General features: G+C 38.2%; 1 protein-coding gene across 1 annotated transcript in view; it reads right to left on the bottom strand.

The window, feature by feature from the left end:
- Positions 1-15,729, bottom strand: part of cpne9 (copine family member IX) — a 737,722-nt gene that overhangs the window by 154,288 nt on the left and 567,705 nt on the right. The window contains exon 16 of the mRNA XM_028824197.2: positions 13,288-13,469. Within this exon, the coding sequence (XP_028680030.1) occupies positions 13,288-13,469 (182 nt within the window). The remainder of the gene's footprint in view (positions 1-13,287; positions 13,470-15,729) is intronic.

Below are 15,729 nucleotides of genomic sequence, written 5' to 3'. Positions count from 1 at the left end.
TAACACAGTATATATGAATGTCAACTGGTAAACCGTAAAAACATAGAACTCTGTTTAATACAAATTTGCCATATATTAATGAGATATTCAGCATATATTGATGCATTTTTAATAATATGCATTTTCATTGTGTTAACAATGGATTAATAAGGAATCAAAATTATTTCGATTTATGAGGAAACAAAAATAAACGTTCTATGTCTCCAAATTAGTATTAACCCACATACTAAAACTGCAGCGTACAGAACTGAGTAATGATTGGTTGCTTTTCTCTCTGACGTTGGGACCATCCAAATAGTTTGGTGCTATCAAATTCCTGCTAAATAAATGGTTGGAAATGCTTTTACACACACCATTTAACATGTTTTTTTCTGTTTGATTCATTACGTAATTGAAATAGGCCTCACATTCATTAAGATCCTGTGTAAAACTAAGGCTGATGCACGTCCAGCTTCATTAAATGCTTATGAATAACATCCATCCACCCATCCCTTCTTCTTTCTTTAAATTTAACAACTATAAATTGGTTCATTAGGAGTGTGAATGCATCAATGAAGATGCCTTGTGAAAATCTAACATCTTATCAAGGATTGGATTTTTGAGATCTGCTCACTGCTATTGGGATAGGCTACAGCTTCCTATAGCTCAAAACATAGCATTTACACTTCTATTTATTCACTTACTATGAGGTTTCTGAACTCTTTTAGGATCCCACAAAAAAATGGGATTACATGCCACAGTGTGACTGCCGCCTCTGTGGAGGACTGCGTGTCCATTGCTGAGGCAACCACTCATTCGCAGTGCAGCAGCATAGCGCAGCAAAAACAACTACGAGCCGATCGAGATAGCGCTATACACGCCTGTCATGGGTGATGCAGGGAACATTATACAGTAAATGTAAGGAACAGTATAACTTGGCCACTGACCTGGCCCTTACCCTGCCTGTTTGCTGTGTCTGTGTATAGGAGAGTGATAGCTCCCGCTGCAATAAATAACCCTGCTGTTTCTATTTCAAGTTGAATAAAGCTGGTTTTGCTAAAGTACTGAGATTCAGCCTCATGTTTTGGGGTGCAAGACAGTGACTCATTTGTCGCAACTTACTAAATGGTTTTATCCAAAGCAACACACACAAGAAGTCAACATAGTTGAGTGAACATGAGTCTTGGGGACACGGTTACCAAATTAACCATCACAACTGAAGAGTTCTACACCAGACAGAACAGCACTAGTTTCCCTTACCTTAGCTATTCAGAACCTTGCACCAAAACCATAATCAATTAGCAAGATACAAGAGAGTCTTCAAATGCTTCTTAAATGTGGTGAAAGAGCCAGCAGTTTGGATAGAGGTGGGCTGCTCATTTCACCTGTTCAGAGCTACACATGAAGAGAGTCTGGATTGAGATGTGGCATCACCAGAGTGGAGTGGGCAAAAATAAACAAACAACAACAACAACAACATTTATTTATATAGCACATTTTCATACAAAAAGTAGCTCAAAGTGCTTTACATAATGAAGAGCAGAAAAATAAAAGACAAAATAAGAAATTAAAATAAGACAACATTAATTAACATAGAAAGGAGTAAGATCCGATGGCCAGGGTGGACAGAAAAAACAAAAAAAAAACTCCAGAAGGCTGGAGAAAAAAATAAAATCTGTAGGGGTTCCAGGCCACGAGACCGCCCACAAGGGCTCACAAGGGTCTCCATATGTATGAGTGCCCTAACCCTAACCCTAACCCTAACCCATGGACTACTCTGTAGGCAAGCATCCAGAATCTGAAACTTAACATATGTTGCTTGTAGGCCTTTGTAGCTGGCTATTAATTTATGCACTTAAGGTTAATATTTTAATTGCTTATTTCACCAGTTTTCAGCTGTAGTTGACAAACCACTTAACTAATGACAGAATTAGAGTGTAGACCTCTTAATCTGACTCCAATACAGTGAAACCTCGGTTCACGAACGTCTCGGTACACGTACAAATCGGTTTACGACCAAAAAGTTTGCCAAACTTCGGTTCATGACCACACACTCGGTATACAAACAAGCCAGTTTCCCTTTCGGTTTGTGCGTGCCGATGATTTTCGCACGTGTTGCATTGTTCTCAGTCAGACGTGCGTGCTTGCACGTGCGTGCGTGTGTGCTTTCGCTGTGAACTCTTTGTGCTCTATTTCATTTCCCTTCCGGTTCGTACGCACCAGTTACTGTATTTAAGCACGTGTTCAGCTTCTCCTTGTTCATTGTTCTCAGTAAGACGTGCGTGCTTTACCTGTGAACTCTTTGTGCTCTACAGTATTTCGTCTGCTTTTGCAGTTAACCATGGCTTCTAAGCAAGTGAAGAGTGATGAGAAGAAAGTTTTGCAGAAAATTAAAATTGAAGTAAAGAAAGAAATTATTGAAAAGTATGAGAATGTCGTTCGTGTTACTGATCTTGCCGGCAAGTACAAGAAGTCAAAATCTACGATTTCGACTGTTCTAAAGCAGAAAGAATCTATTAAAGCAGCTGATGTTGCAAAAGGAGTTACAGCATTAACCAGGCAGAGGCCTCAAGTGCTGGAAGAGGTGGAAAAACTGTTGCTAGTGTGGCTGAACGAGAAGCAACTTGCAGGGGATAGCGTAAGCGAGTTGATGTTATGCGAGAAAGCCAGGAAGATTCATGGCGATTTGCTGCAAAACTATCCTTCTACGAGTGGTGAACGTGAGGAATTTAAAGCCAGTAGAGGATGGTTTGAAAAGTTTCGCAAGAGAAGTGGCATTCATAGTGTGGTAAGGCTTGGAGAGGCTGCTAGTTCCGACGCTGAAGCTGCGAAAGAATTCATGAAAAATTTCACAAAATTAGTGGAGGACGAAGGCTACATCCCGCAACAAGTCTTCAACTGCAACGAGACCGGATTGTTCTGGAAGAGGATGCCGAAGACGACCTACATGTACATTACCAATGAAGGACAGGTTAACTGTTTTGCTGTGTGCTAACGCTAGTGGTGAAGTAAAAATCAAGCTGCTACTTGTTTACAAATTTGAGAACCCTCGTGCTTTCAAGCAGCGCAATGTAAATAAAGCCAGACTGCCTGTGATGTGGAGGGCAAACATGAAAAGGTGGGTTAAAAGGACCTTGTTTTTGGAATGGCTGCATGAGGCTTTCGCTCCCGCCGTGAAGCGATATCTTGAAGAGAATAACCTGCCTAAAAAATGCCTTCTTCTGATGGACAATGCACCGGCACATCCTCCAAATTTGGTTGACGATATGGTCGAGGAGTATGACTTTATTAAGGTCGTGTTCCTCCCCCCGAACACGACTCCTCTTCTGCAGCCCATGGACCAGCAGGTTATTTCAAATTTTAAGAAGCTGTACACCAAAGGACTATTCACCAGGTGTTTCAATGTGACAGAGGAGACGTCTTTGACCCTGAAAGAGTTCTGGAAGAACCATTTTAATATCGTTTATTGCATCGGCCTCATTGATAAAGCCTGGGAAGATGTCACACACCGGACCTTGATCTCGGCCTTGAAGAAACTTTGGCCTGAATGCGTTCCTGAACAAGTTTTAGAAAGCTTTGAGCCTCCTGTTGTAGATGAGATTGTGTCCATGGGCAAGAGCATGGGTCTTCAAGTGGATAATGAGGACATTGAGAAGCTGGTCCTGGATCACAAGGAGGAGCTGACGACGGAGGAACTCGATGAACAGGAGGAGGAGGAGGAGTCCTCCGGGAAAGAAGAGGAAAGCGCGGTTATAAAAAGTAATGCGATAAAAGCCATCATGGAAAAATGGAATGAGTGCCAAGATTTTTTCAAAAAGAACCACCCTGACAAAGCGGTTACAAACAGAGTGATAAACATGATGAACGACAATGTCGTCTCGCATTTCCGAAAAATTTTAATGCGTAGGAAAAGGCAAGTCACATTAGATTGCTATTTTGTGAAGTCTGATCCACCAGCTAAACAGCTAAAAACACCAGAAACCCAAGAAATCACAAAGAAAACACCTGAAGGAGAACATCCCTCCATTGCGGAGCCGGACTCTCCCTCAAAACTGTAACCTCCTCTCCACTCAGTTCCTCCTCACTTCCTTCATGTCAGAACTCGACTCATGCAAGGTGAGTTTTCTTGGTGGTTTATGGTTAGTTTTTGTATTACGGATTTTTCAAATGTTCATTTTTCAGTTCGTAGCGTGAATTGTTGCAATGTTACTTTTCTTGGTTGTTTATTAAATTTCTGATTTTTCATATGTTCATTTTTTTCCTTGTGCTTAAAACTCATTAGAAAAAAAGTTTACACAGCGATCGGGTTGTAAGGCTGTTAGCGTGAACTCCTGCAATGTTGTTTTCTTGGTTGCTTATGGTTGGCTTTTAATTAAAGTTCGGATTTGTTCAAATGTTCCTTTTTTTCCCTGTGGTTAAAACTCATTAAAAAAAAAAGTGTTTACAGCGAACGGGTCATAAGGCTACAGTATAGCGCGAACTCTTGCAATGTTAGTTTTCTCTGTTGTTCAAGGTTTTCTCAGTGTTATTCAATGTTTTTACATTTAGTTTACTATTACACTGTGCAGTCTTTGGTTTAATTAACTATATTTGTGCTTAAAAACTTAAAAAAATATATATTTACATACAGTTTGTATGGTCTGGAACGGATTAATTGTATTTACATACAATCCTATGGGGGAAATTGCTTCAGTTCACGTTCAAATCGATTTACGACCAGAGTTTTGGAACGAATTATGGTCGTGAACCGAGGTTCCACTATATATTATTATTATATGTATATATTATTAATGCTTAAAGACTACTTTTAATTTACTGAAAGTTAGAATTTGATTACAGGTTTCTGTAAAATTTGAATTAGGATGGACTTACTATCATTTGCAAAGCCTTAAGAATATACTCTTAGCTAATAGTTGCTTCTTACCTGTAACCTCCGAGGCTAAGTGCCGTTTAACTAGCATGTGCTTGATACTGAAACCTCCGGGGCTAAGTAGCTATCTTGGCGGAGTGGTGGCTCTGAGGCTAGGGATCTGCACTGGCAATCGGAAGGTTGCCGGTTCGAATCCCGTAAATGCCAATAGGGACTCTGCTCTGTTGAGCCCTTGAGCAAGGCTCTTAACCTGCAATTGCTGAGCGCTTTGAGTGGTGAGAAAAGCGCTATATAAATGCAAATAATTATTATTATTAATTATCTTAGTGGGTGTTACATGAATAATTGTTCACATACAACCTTAGAGGCTAAGCGCTATTCCTCTGTGTGTGTTTCCGAGTGAAACCTCAGAGGCTAGTCATCTTAACTTAATGTGTGTTACGTTTAGTTCAAAGTTTAAGAATTAAAGAATAATCACCAATTATAAATACTGAGGCTGTGAATCCCAGAAGGTGAGTTTCCAGCATGTGCCCATAAGGAAGAAAGGTTTATATTTTTTCTCTCAATAGTAAAGTTAAAGATCAGACATAGTTTACAGTTAATAGCAATTTATTAACTAGCAAACTGTAAATTAAATATAGTAACAGAAATAATATAATTATAAGTATATTATGAATATGAGTGTTCTGATGAATGTTTTGGGAAATTGCCCCAGATCTTTCAGATTGCCCTTGTGGTGTAGCCTGAGTCAAATTGCAGGACCTGTTTTGGACCACCAAATGAAAACATCAAATATGATACAATTACATCAACTTTTGCGGATCAATAGTTATCAGCTGGAATGAAACACAAGACTCTGACTCCTGTTAAGTGCAGATGACATTATAAGCTTGACTTTGATGTCAGAAAACATTAAAACAGGTGTATTGTGCAATCAAACAGTTCTTGTCCCTGAGAAAGGTCAAAAAGTTAAACTGAGCTTTGGCTTATTATTTGAGAAGGAGTTGGTACTCTTAAGAGTCTTTTAGGGGATGATTACTTAATTGCCATTAATTTTCCAGCTTCTGTTATGGTTTATCTTAAAAAGCAACAGTTGTTTTTTCCTTATGATAGAAGCCAGTTCTGTCATTTTTCAATGTGTAGACAAGGTTACTACTGATACAAAGCCTAGAACAGGCCTCTGTCCTTGGGTAATTCATGGTTGGTTAATTAATAAAATATGCCGCTGTACAAACTCGCTCTGATATTCTCAATGCTACAGGGAGCCAATGTACTGACTTGAAAAGAGGAGTGGGATCTGCTGGCCAAGTGTGGTATAAGATGAGATATAAAATAAAATATATTTTTTAAACTACTTTGAATCACTTTGAATTAGGGGAACTATAAAAATATATAAGCTGGTATGCACATAATTAGTTTAACTGAGCAAACCTAACCTAAATTCAGCAACTTGAATTCGTTTAGCTAGCATTCAGAAAACACGTGTATTTATAAAAAGCTGATTTTCAAAGGAACATTATCTATATTTTATGTAGCACCTTACAATGATTTACTTCTAAGCTTTGTATTGATATTACTGCAAGTTAGACAGGTGAAGTGAAGTCCTCAATTCAAAGACTGTGTGGTGTCAAGGAGGGCTACATTTTTATTTAGTTCTGTAAGATCCAGATTCATGGCTTCTGGGCCATATTGCTTGAAGCCAATGATTCTGAAAGTTCATTAGTTTATTTGAATGTTTTACTCTGTCGAAGACAGAGTGAGGTACTGTAAATCAAAACTCTAACATTCACATAATAACTGATTCGTCAGTGACATTGTTACCGCCAGTGTTGAAAGATGAAATGAACTTGAAACATCAGTTAGTAACGCAATAACAAACAGTGACAGTACAAACACCATCATTATAATGTAAATCTAAGATCTTCCTGCCTCAAAACATTACTTAGGAGCAATTGAGTTACATAGGTAGGTAGAAATGACATTCAACAAATTCTCCTTCTTCCTCATCGGCTGAGTCACTCCAGCTCAATAAGTGCTTTTGGGAGAGAGTCTGAAAGAGCAATCAGGACTCCCAGCAGCTTCACATCTTGCGCATGATTCATTTTTAATTGTTGATTTCAGACATGACAGACTTTCAAATATATGTGCATCAACAGCTGATACTGTAGATGTGATTCACCTGCAAAATGGTTTGGATCTCTGTTTTATAAAATCACAGTGAAAGATAGATGGACAAAAAGCTCCTATTTTGAGAAACATAAATTGAAGATTATCTTCAAGTTCACAAATAGCAAGTGCCAGAAGAAGTAAAATTCTTGACACAATTGATTTACTGAAGCGCACTGTTCTTTGGCTTGTTCACAAACATTGAGTCTAAACCTACATGATCATAAGAAGAACAGACAGACAGACAGACAGACAGACAGACAGACAGACAGACAGACAGACAGACAGACAGACAGACAGACAGACAGACAGACAGATAGATAGATAGATAGATAGATAGATAGATAGATAGATAGATAGATAGATAGATAGATAGATAGATAGATAGATAGATAGATAGATACTTTATTAATCCCAAGGGGAAATTCACATACTCCAGCAGCAGCATACTGATAAAAGACAATATTAAATTAAAGAGTGATAAAAATGCAGGTATAACAGACAATAACTTTGAATAATGTTAACGTTTAACCCCGACCCCCAACCCCCCCAGTGGAATTGAAGAGTCGCATAGTGTGGGGGAGGAACGATCTCCTCAGTCTGTCAGTGGAGCAGGACAGTGCCAGCAGTCTGTCGCTGAAGCTGCTCCTCTGTCTGGAGATGATACTGTTCAGTGGATGCTGTGGATTCTCCATGATTGACAGGAGCCTGCTCAGCGCCCGTCGCTCTGCTATGGATGTCAAACTGTTCAGCTCTGTGCCTACAATAGAGCCTGCCTTGCTCACCAGTTTGTCCATGCGTGAGGCATCCCTCTTTTTTATGCTGCGTCATCATAGAAAACATCTCAATTATTCTGTTGGAGGGTGAATTTTTTCCCCAGTCCGAGGTCCAGAGCACTCTGAGTAAGTAAGTCTTCATTAAGGTGTGCTTTGTTCTGTTCAGCTTTCCCTCAACCCCATCTAATCTTCCAGTCACTGCTTCTGAAAAACAACCCACAGCATGATACTGCTGATGCTGCTGTCACAATACTTCACCATAGGAATGGCATTGCACATGTGATGAGCGGTGTCTGGTTTCCTCCAGACATGATGCTAATCCTGGTTTCATTAGACCAGAGAATTTTGATTTTCATAGTCTGAGAGTCCTTTAGGTGTCTTTTTGCAAACCCAAGAAGGCTTTCATATGTTGTTAGGCCACTTTGCCATAATGCCTAGATCAGTGGAGTGTTGTAACGGTGGTTGTTCTTCTGGAAATTTCTCCTATATCCATACAGGTTCTGTGGAGCTCAGCCAGAGTGACCATTGAGTTCTTGGTCACCTGTTTTACCAAGGTCATTCTCCTTCAATCCCTCAGTTTGGACTGGTAGCCATCTCTAGAAAGAGTTGTGATTTTTCCATTTAAGAATTATGGTGGACTTGTGCTCTTGGAAATCTTCAATGCTTCAGAAATGATTTGTAGCCTTCTCAAGATCTATACCTTGACACAATCCTGTGTCTAAGTTGTGCAAGCATTTCCTTCAACCTCATGGCTTGGTGTTTGCTCAACTGTGGGACCTTCTGTAGACAGATGTGCATTTTTCCTAATCAGGTCCACTCAATTGAATTGACCCCACAGCTGTAGACGCATCTCAGCGATGATCAACAGAATGGCATGCACCAGAGCCAAATATCGAGTGCCATAGGAAAAGGTCTGAATAGCTGTGTCAATAAGATATTTTGGCTTTTCATTTTCAATAAATTTACAAAAGTTTCTAAAATCCTGTTTTTGCTTTGTAATTCTGGGGAATTAAGTGTTGCTTGATGAGAGAAAAAAATGAATTTAAATGATTTTAGCATCAGGCTGCCACATAGCAAACTGTAAAAAAAGTGAAGGGTTCTGAAGACTTTCTGAAGGCACTATATATGTTGTATGTGAAATGACTGGACTGTAAAAGTCTGAATTTTTGGAGATGGGATTAACACTTTATCTGGTTATTTAGAAATTGAGCCCACCTCATTATCAAAGCGTCTGGGTTGCGATCGTAGAGTCCTTGGAAATCCCTAAATGTTATGGGAAAGCAGGACCTGAAGCTCAGTGTCCACCATTCTGCCACAGTAAATGGCTGGTGATAAGTAACAGACTCACAACACAGATGGATGATCTTTTGAGAAATTCTTCATTAGGTGACAGATGCTTCAGTGTCCTATCACCATCGTGACATGGGCATAAATTAAGTGAAAGCAAATGTTTTGAACATTTTGGAATTTCTTGGATGTGGTTTTGGAGGTGTGGCTCAGGAAGATGTTATCCTTTACTGGATGAGAGATCACCACGGAGAGAAAGTTGTTATACGAGGTAGGCCATTGTTACCTATTTGAGCCTTGTTATCTGACTGAATTTGAAGGTTTACTCTTCATTGTATTTCTTTATTTGCTTTTGTCTTTGGAAGCAAGATAGGGTTGGGGAATATTTTTGCAAAAAAAAAAATGTTTCAACATTATCATAATCTTTTTAAATGTAATAATAAACAGAACGTTAACACATACAATGATGAAAGCATTTGATTTTCAACTGAGAAATCTTAGCCTTTATACAACTGTGTATGTGAAAGCTTCGATTATGCACCAAAAGCAGCGAGGGAAAAGATTTAGATTTTTTTTTTTTACTTCTTTGTATAAATTAATACCTGAAACATCAATAAAAAAACACCTCCAGGGAAAACTTCCTGATGATGCAGCCTACTGCCTGATCGCATTGTCCAAATGCTTCAATCAAGATCAGTAAAAACACAATCCCTATAAGCGTTCTCCCCCGGACACATTTCTGTGGCAATCCTACATATCTGAGTGCTCTTGTGAAAAATTGAGTCCATCTTCTTTTAACTAGAGGGTTCAAACCTATTGAGTAAATTGGAAATAAATGACACTGCGGTACATCTAAAAGAGCCATGGACAAATATTCAAGTAGAAACTTTATTTTTTTTTTTACATTATGACAAAGAAGGAGGACACTTTAGGCTAGATATCCATTAACAGCAGTAATACTTTTTTGCAAATTGTAAGATTCTTGAAAAAGGTTATTGGCATTTTACATGGGGCATGGTGTGTACGTGAGTACAATATTGGCTCAAACACAGGAATTGAAGAGTAATGCTGAAGGAACGAGATGTTAATAGTGGATTGTTTATGGGATCAGTGCTGGGGCTGCTGCTCATTTTAATATACAGAAATGATCTGGACAAGAAGTTTGCAGATTATACTAAGCTAGTTTGGAAGGGCAAATAATGGAGAATCAGCTACAGAGAGACCAACACAACTGTAGGCTTGGACAGATGTGTAACAGATGAAGTAAAACCATTACATTTGAATACACAGAGCGAGGTCAGATACTTGAAAGTAAACCTTATAATAAATAAGGACCTTGGAGTCATAGTGGGCTGTCTACATCCAGACAGTGTACAGAAGCAATCAAGAAGACTAATAGGATGTTAGGTTGCAACGGCCGACTCACTCTCCCAAACTGGCAGCTACTCCACCAAGACCTGTGGCCTGGCAAGCTGTGGACGTTAGACCCGACAAGCTGTACTTCTTCCAAATAAACTTTCCCAATCGATGATCAAAAATAAGCCAAACAACAAACAATATGCAAAATAATAAAGTGAGTATATATTAATAAAAAAAAGAAATGAACAAACTCCAAAACAATATATATATATATATATATATATCATACCCCAACCAACCCCGACATAACATTCAACCCCAAAAGCGTTTATACTCACCATAGACACTAAACTACCAAGTAGCGTGGTACACAGTAGAACTTTTGGGACTTTCAAAACTCAACTTGATGTTATTTTAAAAGAATTAAGTGAATAGGACTGGTGAGCTTTCTTAGGCTGAGTGGCCTATTCTTGTCCAGATTGTCCTAATGTTCTAATTTCCTGCTTTGTAAATGGTGAAGTTTGTTCCATTGCTAAGGAAATGACTGAAGGTAGATCATGTGTTCTATAGTTAAAGGGCCGAAGAAATCCACTACATGTTTGCAACTGTGTCCCTGTGTTCTTGATGAACTCATTTTAAAATAACAGACTCAGTCCACTGGACTAATTCCCTTCATAATTTTTAAGACATCAATCATGTCTCGTCTTAATGAACTTTTGCTTAAACTGTAAAGGCTCAGCTCTTTTAATCTTTCCTTATAATTCAAGTGTTCTATACTTAAAGGACAGAGGAAATCTACTACAGTTGGAAGATTAACTCCCTAAGCGGTCAGAATCTTGGAAATGTCATGAGGGAGCAGCTAACGTGTGCTCATCTATACTGGAGATTACAGATTGTCTGTTATGGACGTGTTTCTTCTGTGCATCATACATTTAATGTATGGTTTTGTATTCATTGTATGTTGTTGGTATTGTACTACTGTCGCTACTCTGCAGAATGATATGCAAGTAAGAATGTCATTGTCCTGCGTACATATGACAATACATTTAAGCACATGGATCATCATGACTCAGGCGCCGCCGCGAGTGGCAGCCTTTCCAGCAGCCCTGTGTATGACTTTATCTTTCTACCTTTTTCTCTATTTTTCTCTGTTTCACTGATCACTCCTACCACTTTCTTTTATGTGGACTCATTCCCTGGACACTTTTTACTACTTGCACATGGATTTTTACACGCCGAGACTCATCTATTCAGGTAGTCAACTTCAAGTGCTGAGAACGAAGGCCCGTGCCAATGTGGTTCCCTATTTACCCGATGAGGTAAGAAGTTTGTATTGTGGCAGAAGAGCTGGCGCTAAGCTAAAAGCCAAGCGGCTAGCGAGAAAGTGGCGATACAAGCCTTTGGTGCCTTCTGTGATCCTGGGAAATGTGAACTCAGTACCAAATACTTATGTGAATTTCCCCTTGGGATTAATAAAGTATCTATCTATCTATCTATCTATCTATCTATCTATCTATCTATCTATCTATCTATCTATCTATCTATCTATCTATCTATCTATCTATCTATCTATCTATCTATCTATCTATCTATCTATCTATCTATCTATCTGTTATCAAGCATGGACTCCTGAGAATCGCCTTCCAGGCTCAGACAAGGTATGCAAAACCCTACCAGGGCAAGAGCGGCACCAATTCTAACAACACCATCTCTTTTCACCTCCATAATTTAGAGAAACTGCTCAACGAGAACATCTAAGCCACACCCACAACCAATTAATTCCTGCCTCTTCCAGCAGGGATGACAAAAATTTGAGTGCTCTAAGAAGGCAGTGTCCCAGAGCAGCTTGAGAGAGTGGACACCTTCAAGAAGCCGAAGAGACTGTGAAAGAAGCTGTTGTGACCATTTTTGTTTTGTTTTCTGGACTTTGGCAGTAAATGAGGTGGCCTGGTGTGACACCCCAACTTTTCTTTAGTTCTCCTCTTCCTCATTTGCATTTCACACTATCTATCTATCTATCTATCTATCTATCTATCTATCTATCTATCTATCTATCTATCTATCTATCTATCTATCTATCTATCTATCTATCTATCTATCTATCTATCTATCTATCTAAATGATGAAATATGTTATCAAAAAGCTCCCAGGGAGAGATGTGTAAAGGTTAGGGAGTCAAAATGGGATGCTGAAGGATGCTGGGGACAGATGGGCATGGATGTCAAGTTTATTTTGCACTGACTTGTTTTAGTAAAGTTTAATATATTTTGCCTAGTAATTACAATTCGATTTGTTACAAAACTAAAAAGTTCCATATTTTTACAAAGTATGATTTTTGAAGAAAATACATTTCATTAAGCTTTTCAAATTTCCATTCTTTGCCCTTCACCTTAAATTGTTAGCAGAGCATTTAATCTCCAATGGATACAATCTATTTAATGACATAAATGAATCACATAATTGCAGCAGATAGAAAAGAGTAGAAAGAAGCCAATGAACTGCAGGTCAATTTGAGACACCACTAACTGGAGAGAGTCTGAGAGATGGAAATTGTATTTATTTGACAACATTTGCGTGTTTTTCCTTAGATAAAAAATTTAAATAAGAAGAGAATCTAATAAACCTTAATAAAATTTTGGTAAGGCAGAGAGCTCAGGTAAAATGACTCTGTTTCTAAATAACCTTTTCAGTCCAGAATCTAGCAGATGATTTTTTTAGTATTGTTGCCAAGACATTTCTAAAGTGAAATTCTTTTCTTTTGACAGTGGATGTTCTTTTCCATTCATTCAGAGACATAATAGAATCAGTGAGAGAGATGAAAAGAAAAATCACTGAAAAATGTAACCTTACCAGTGCGAACTCATGAGAGATTTTTCCATCCGGTGGTAACTTGGCCCCAAATCCATACGCAGGAAAGAGCTTGTCACTGTCGTAGTCCTGAATGATTTCTCCCACAGCCTTGAGGGCCATGGCATAGGCATTCATCTGATACGGATTCATGTAGTGCAGAGAGGTTGGCTGCGAGGGATTTCCTGAATGAAATAAACCAGAAGTGTGTAACATATATGTGTAATGTATATAACAGCAAAATATTAGCAGTGATTAAATGAAGGTCTTCACAAAAATAAACATTGTAGTTTATAAAGTTGAAGTGGTAATTTGTAAATAATGGAAACACTTCAGATGCCAAAGTAAAGGGCAAGGAAAAGTACAAACTGACAATTCTAAACATTAAATAGCATTGACAATCTGTACTGTTAGTACTTTTAAATATAGCCAAATGAAAACAAAGGCTTTAATTCCATATGTACAGAAAAACAGCAATTGTGTACAATAGTAGTGACAAGAGAGGCTGGAATATAAAAACTAGAATCATGGTAAATGCTGCAAAAAAAGAATGAACATTGATATTGAACAAATACTTTATTTTTACAATACATTATTCCAGTATTATAATTGTATATAGTGTGTGTGCCAAAAAACACTACTGGGGCTCATTTATACCAACAAAATGTGGGGACTGCTCTGTTATCGTTAGCCAAGTCATAAATTGTTCCTTCTTTTCAGTAATTATAGCGTGTATTTGAGGGGGTTGTTTTTCTGTGTTACAATTTTCATTTACATCTCTAAAACTTAAATATTCCCCTTGGTACAAATTAAGTTCTATCTATCTATCTATCTATCTATCTATCTATCTATCTATCTATCTATCTATCTATCTATCTATCTATCTATCTATCTATCTATCTATCTATCTATCTATCTATCTATCTATCTATCTATCTATCTATCTATCTATCTATCTATCTAGGCCAGTTTATACATGGTATAACTTATCCATCTATTTTTAGCAAAAACATTTTCAAGCTGCATTAGATACAGGGCAGAAACCAACCATGAATTGTTATATAGTATACTAGCTTTGCTAAGACTGGTTGAAATCTAAGTAATCAACATAGACCTCATGTTTTTCATTTGACACACGAGTTGTCCATTTGGTCTGGTATAATAATACGCACCCAATTCCTTTCCTTTGCGGTGGCCCTTTCCTGTTTGGGTAGAGCTGCCCGTTTTTTGTGGTTTTCCCTCCGTGTCATTAATTGAAGTGATCACTTTTAAAGTCAAAATATTTTTGCTGGGAAAATGCAGCAGTGGTTAGGTCCACACTGGCTTGGTTTAGTGATGCTGTCCTAGTCATGTCAGGGCTTTTGTTTCCCATTGTGCGTATCGACGTATTGTTATTTTCATTTATCCATTGCTCACCATGTGAAGTTATCAATCCCATTAGCATTATAGCTGTAAACCCCATTCACATCGCCTGAGAGGGACAGTAAAGTTGCTACCACACTGCTGTTGCCACATAAGGCAACAGTATAGGCCAATCAGACCAGTTTTCTTATTAATAGAGCCGTATTTCATAAGTTTTAGTATCATTTTACAATTTTTTGACCATTCATCTACACGTTTTGCCTAATTTTTAATTCTTCTTCCTAATCCTAGTAACTGGACGGACAAATGGATACACAAACACACATACAGACTCATGTGCTTTTATTAAAGTGGATAATTTAAAAGTGTAGTAAACTGGTATATAAGATCATAGAAATTGTGTTCACCCATCGATCATTTTTGTCCCACTTGGTCCAACATTGATCATTAAACATAAATGATAAACTTTAAAATTGGATTTAAAATGAGGACTGGAAGATTGACAAATGAGTAAATGAAACTTCTTAGCCTTATACCCAAGGCTGCTAAACTGGCTGCAGCTCTCCCAGGGCCTAAACTTGTATTAACTGGGTTCACTGAATAGATGGTTAATGGAATTAAATGCAGTGGAACCTCGGTTGGCGAGATTAATCAGTTCCAGAAAGTGACTCGTGAACAGAAATACTCATATTTCGAATCAAATTTTCCCATAAGAAATCATGTAAATTTAATTAATCCGTTCCACAACACAGAACTGTTGATAAACATACATTGTATATAGTGACTGGTGCCCCTTACTCTTGACAAACTCCTGGAACTCCTTGATGTGTCTCTTGGTGGCTGCTTTACCTGAGCTTGCGGCTTTGCTATGCCTTATGACATTGTGAATACCATTTCTTTTTCTAAAACTTCCCAAACCATCCCCTGCTCATATTAAATGATTCCACTTCTGAACCACTCGTTCCAGGGGTTTCCTTAATGAGATCAGCATGCAACTCCCTTGCTTTTTCACATATGATCGCCTTGGATACACTATCACCCACTAACTGTTTCTGGTTTATCCACACTAGCAACAACTTTTCA

Source organism: Erpetoichthys calabaricus, chromosome 18 (genome assembly GCF_900747795.2).
Source record: "Erpetoichthys calabaricus chromosome 18, fErpCal1.3, whole genome shotgun sequence".
Lineage (NCBI taxonomy): Eukaryota > Metazoa > Chordata > Cladistia > Polypteriformes > Polypteridae > Erpetoichthys > Erpetoichthys calabaricus.
The sequence above is the reverse complement of the archived record's forward strand: the minus strand, read 5'-3'. Positions and strand labels throughout refer to the sequence as shown.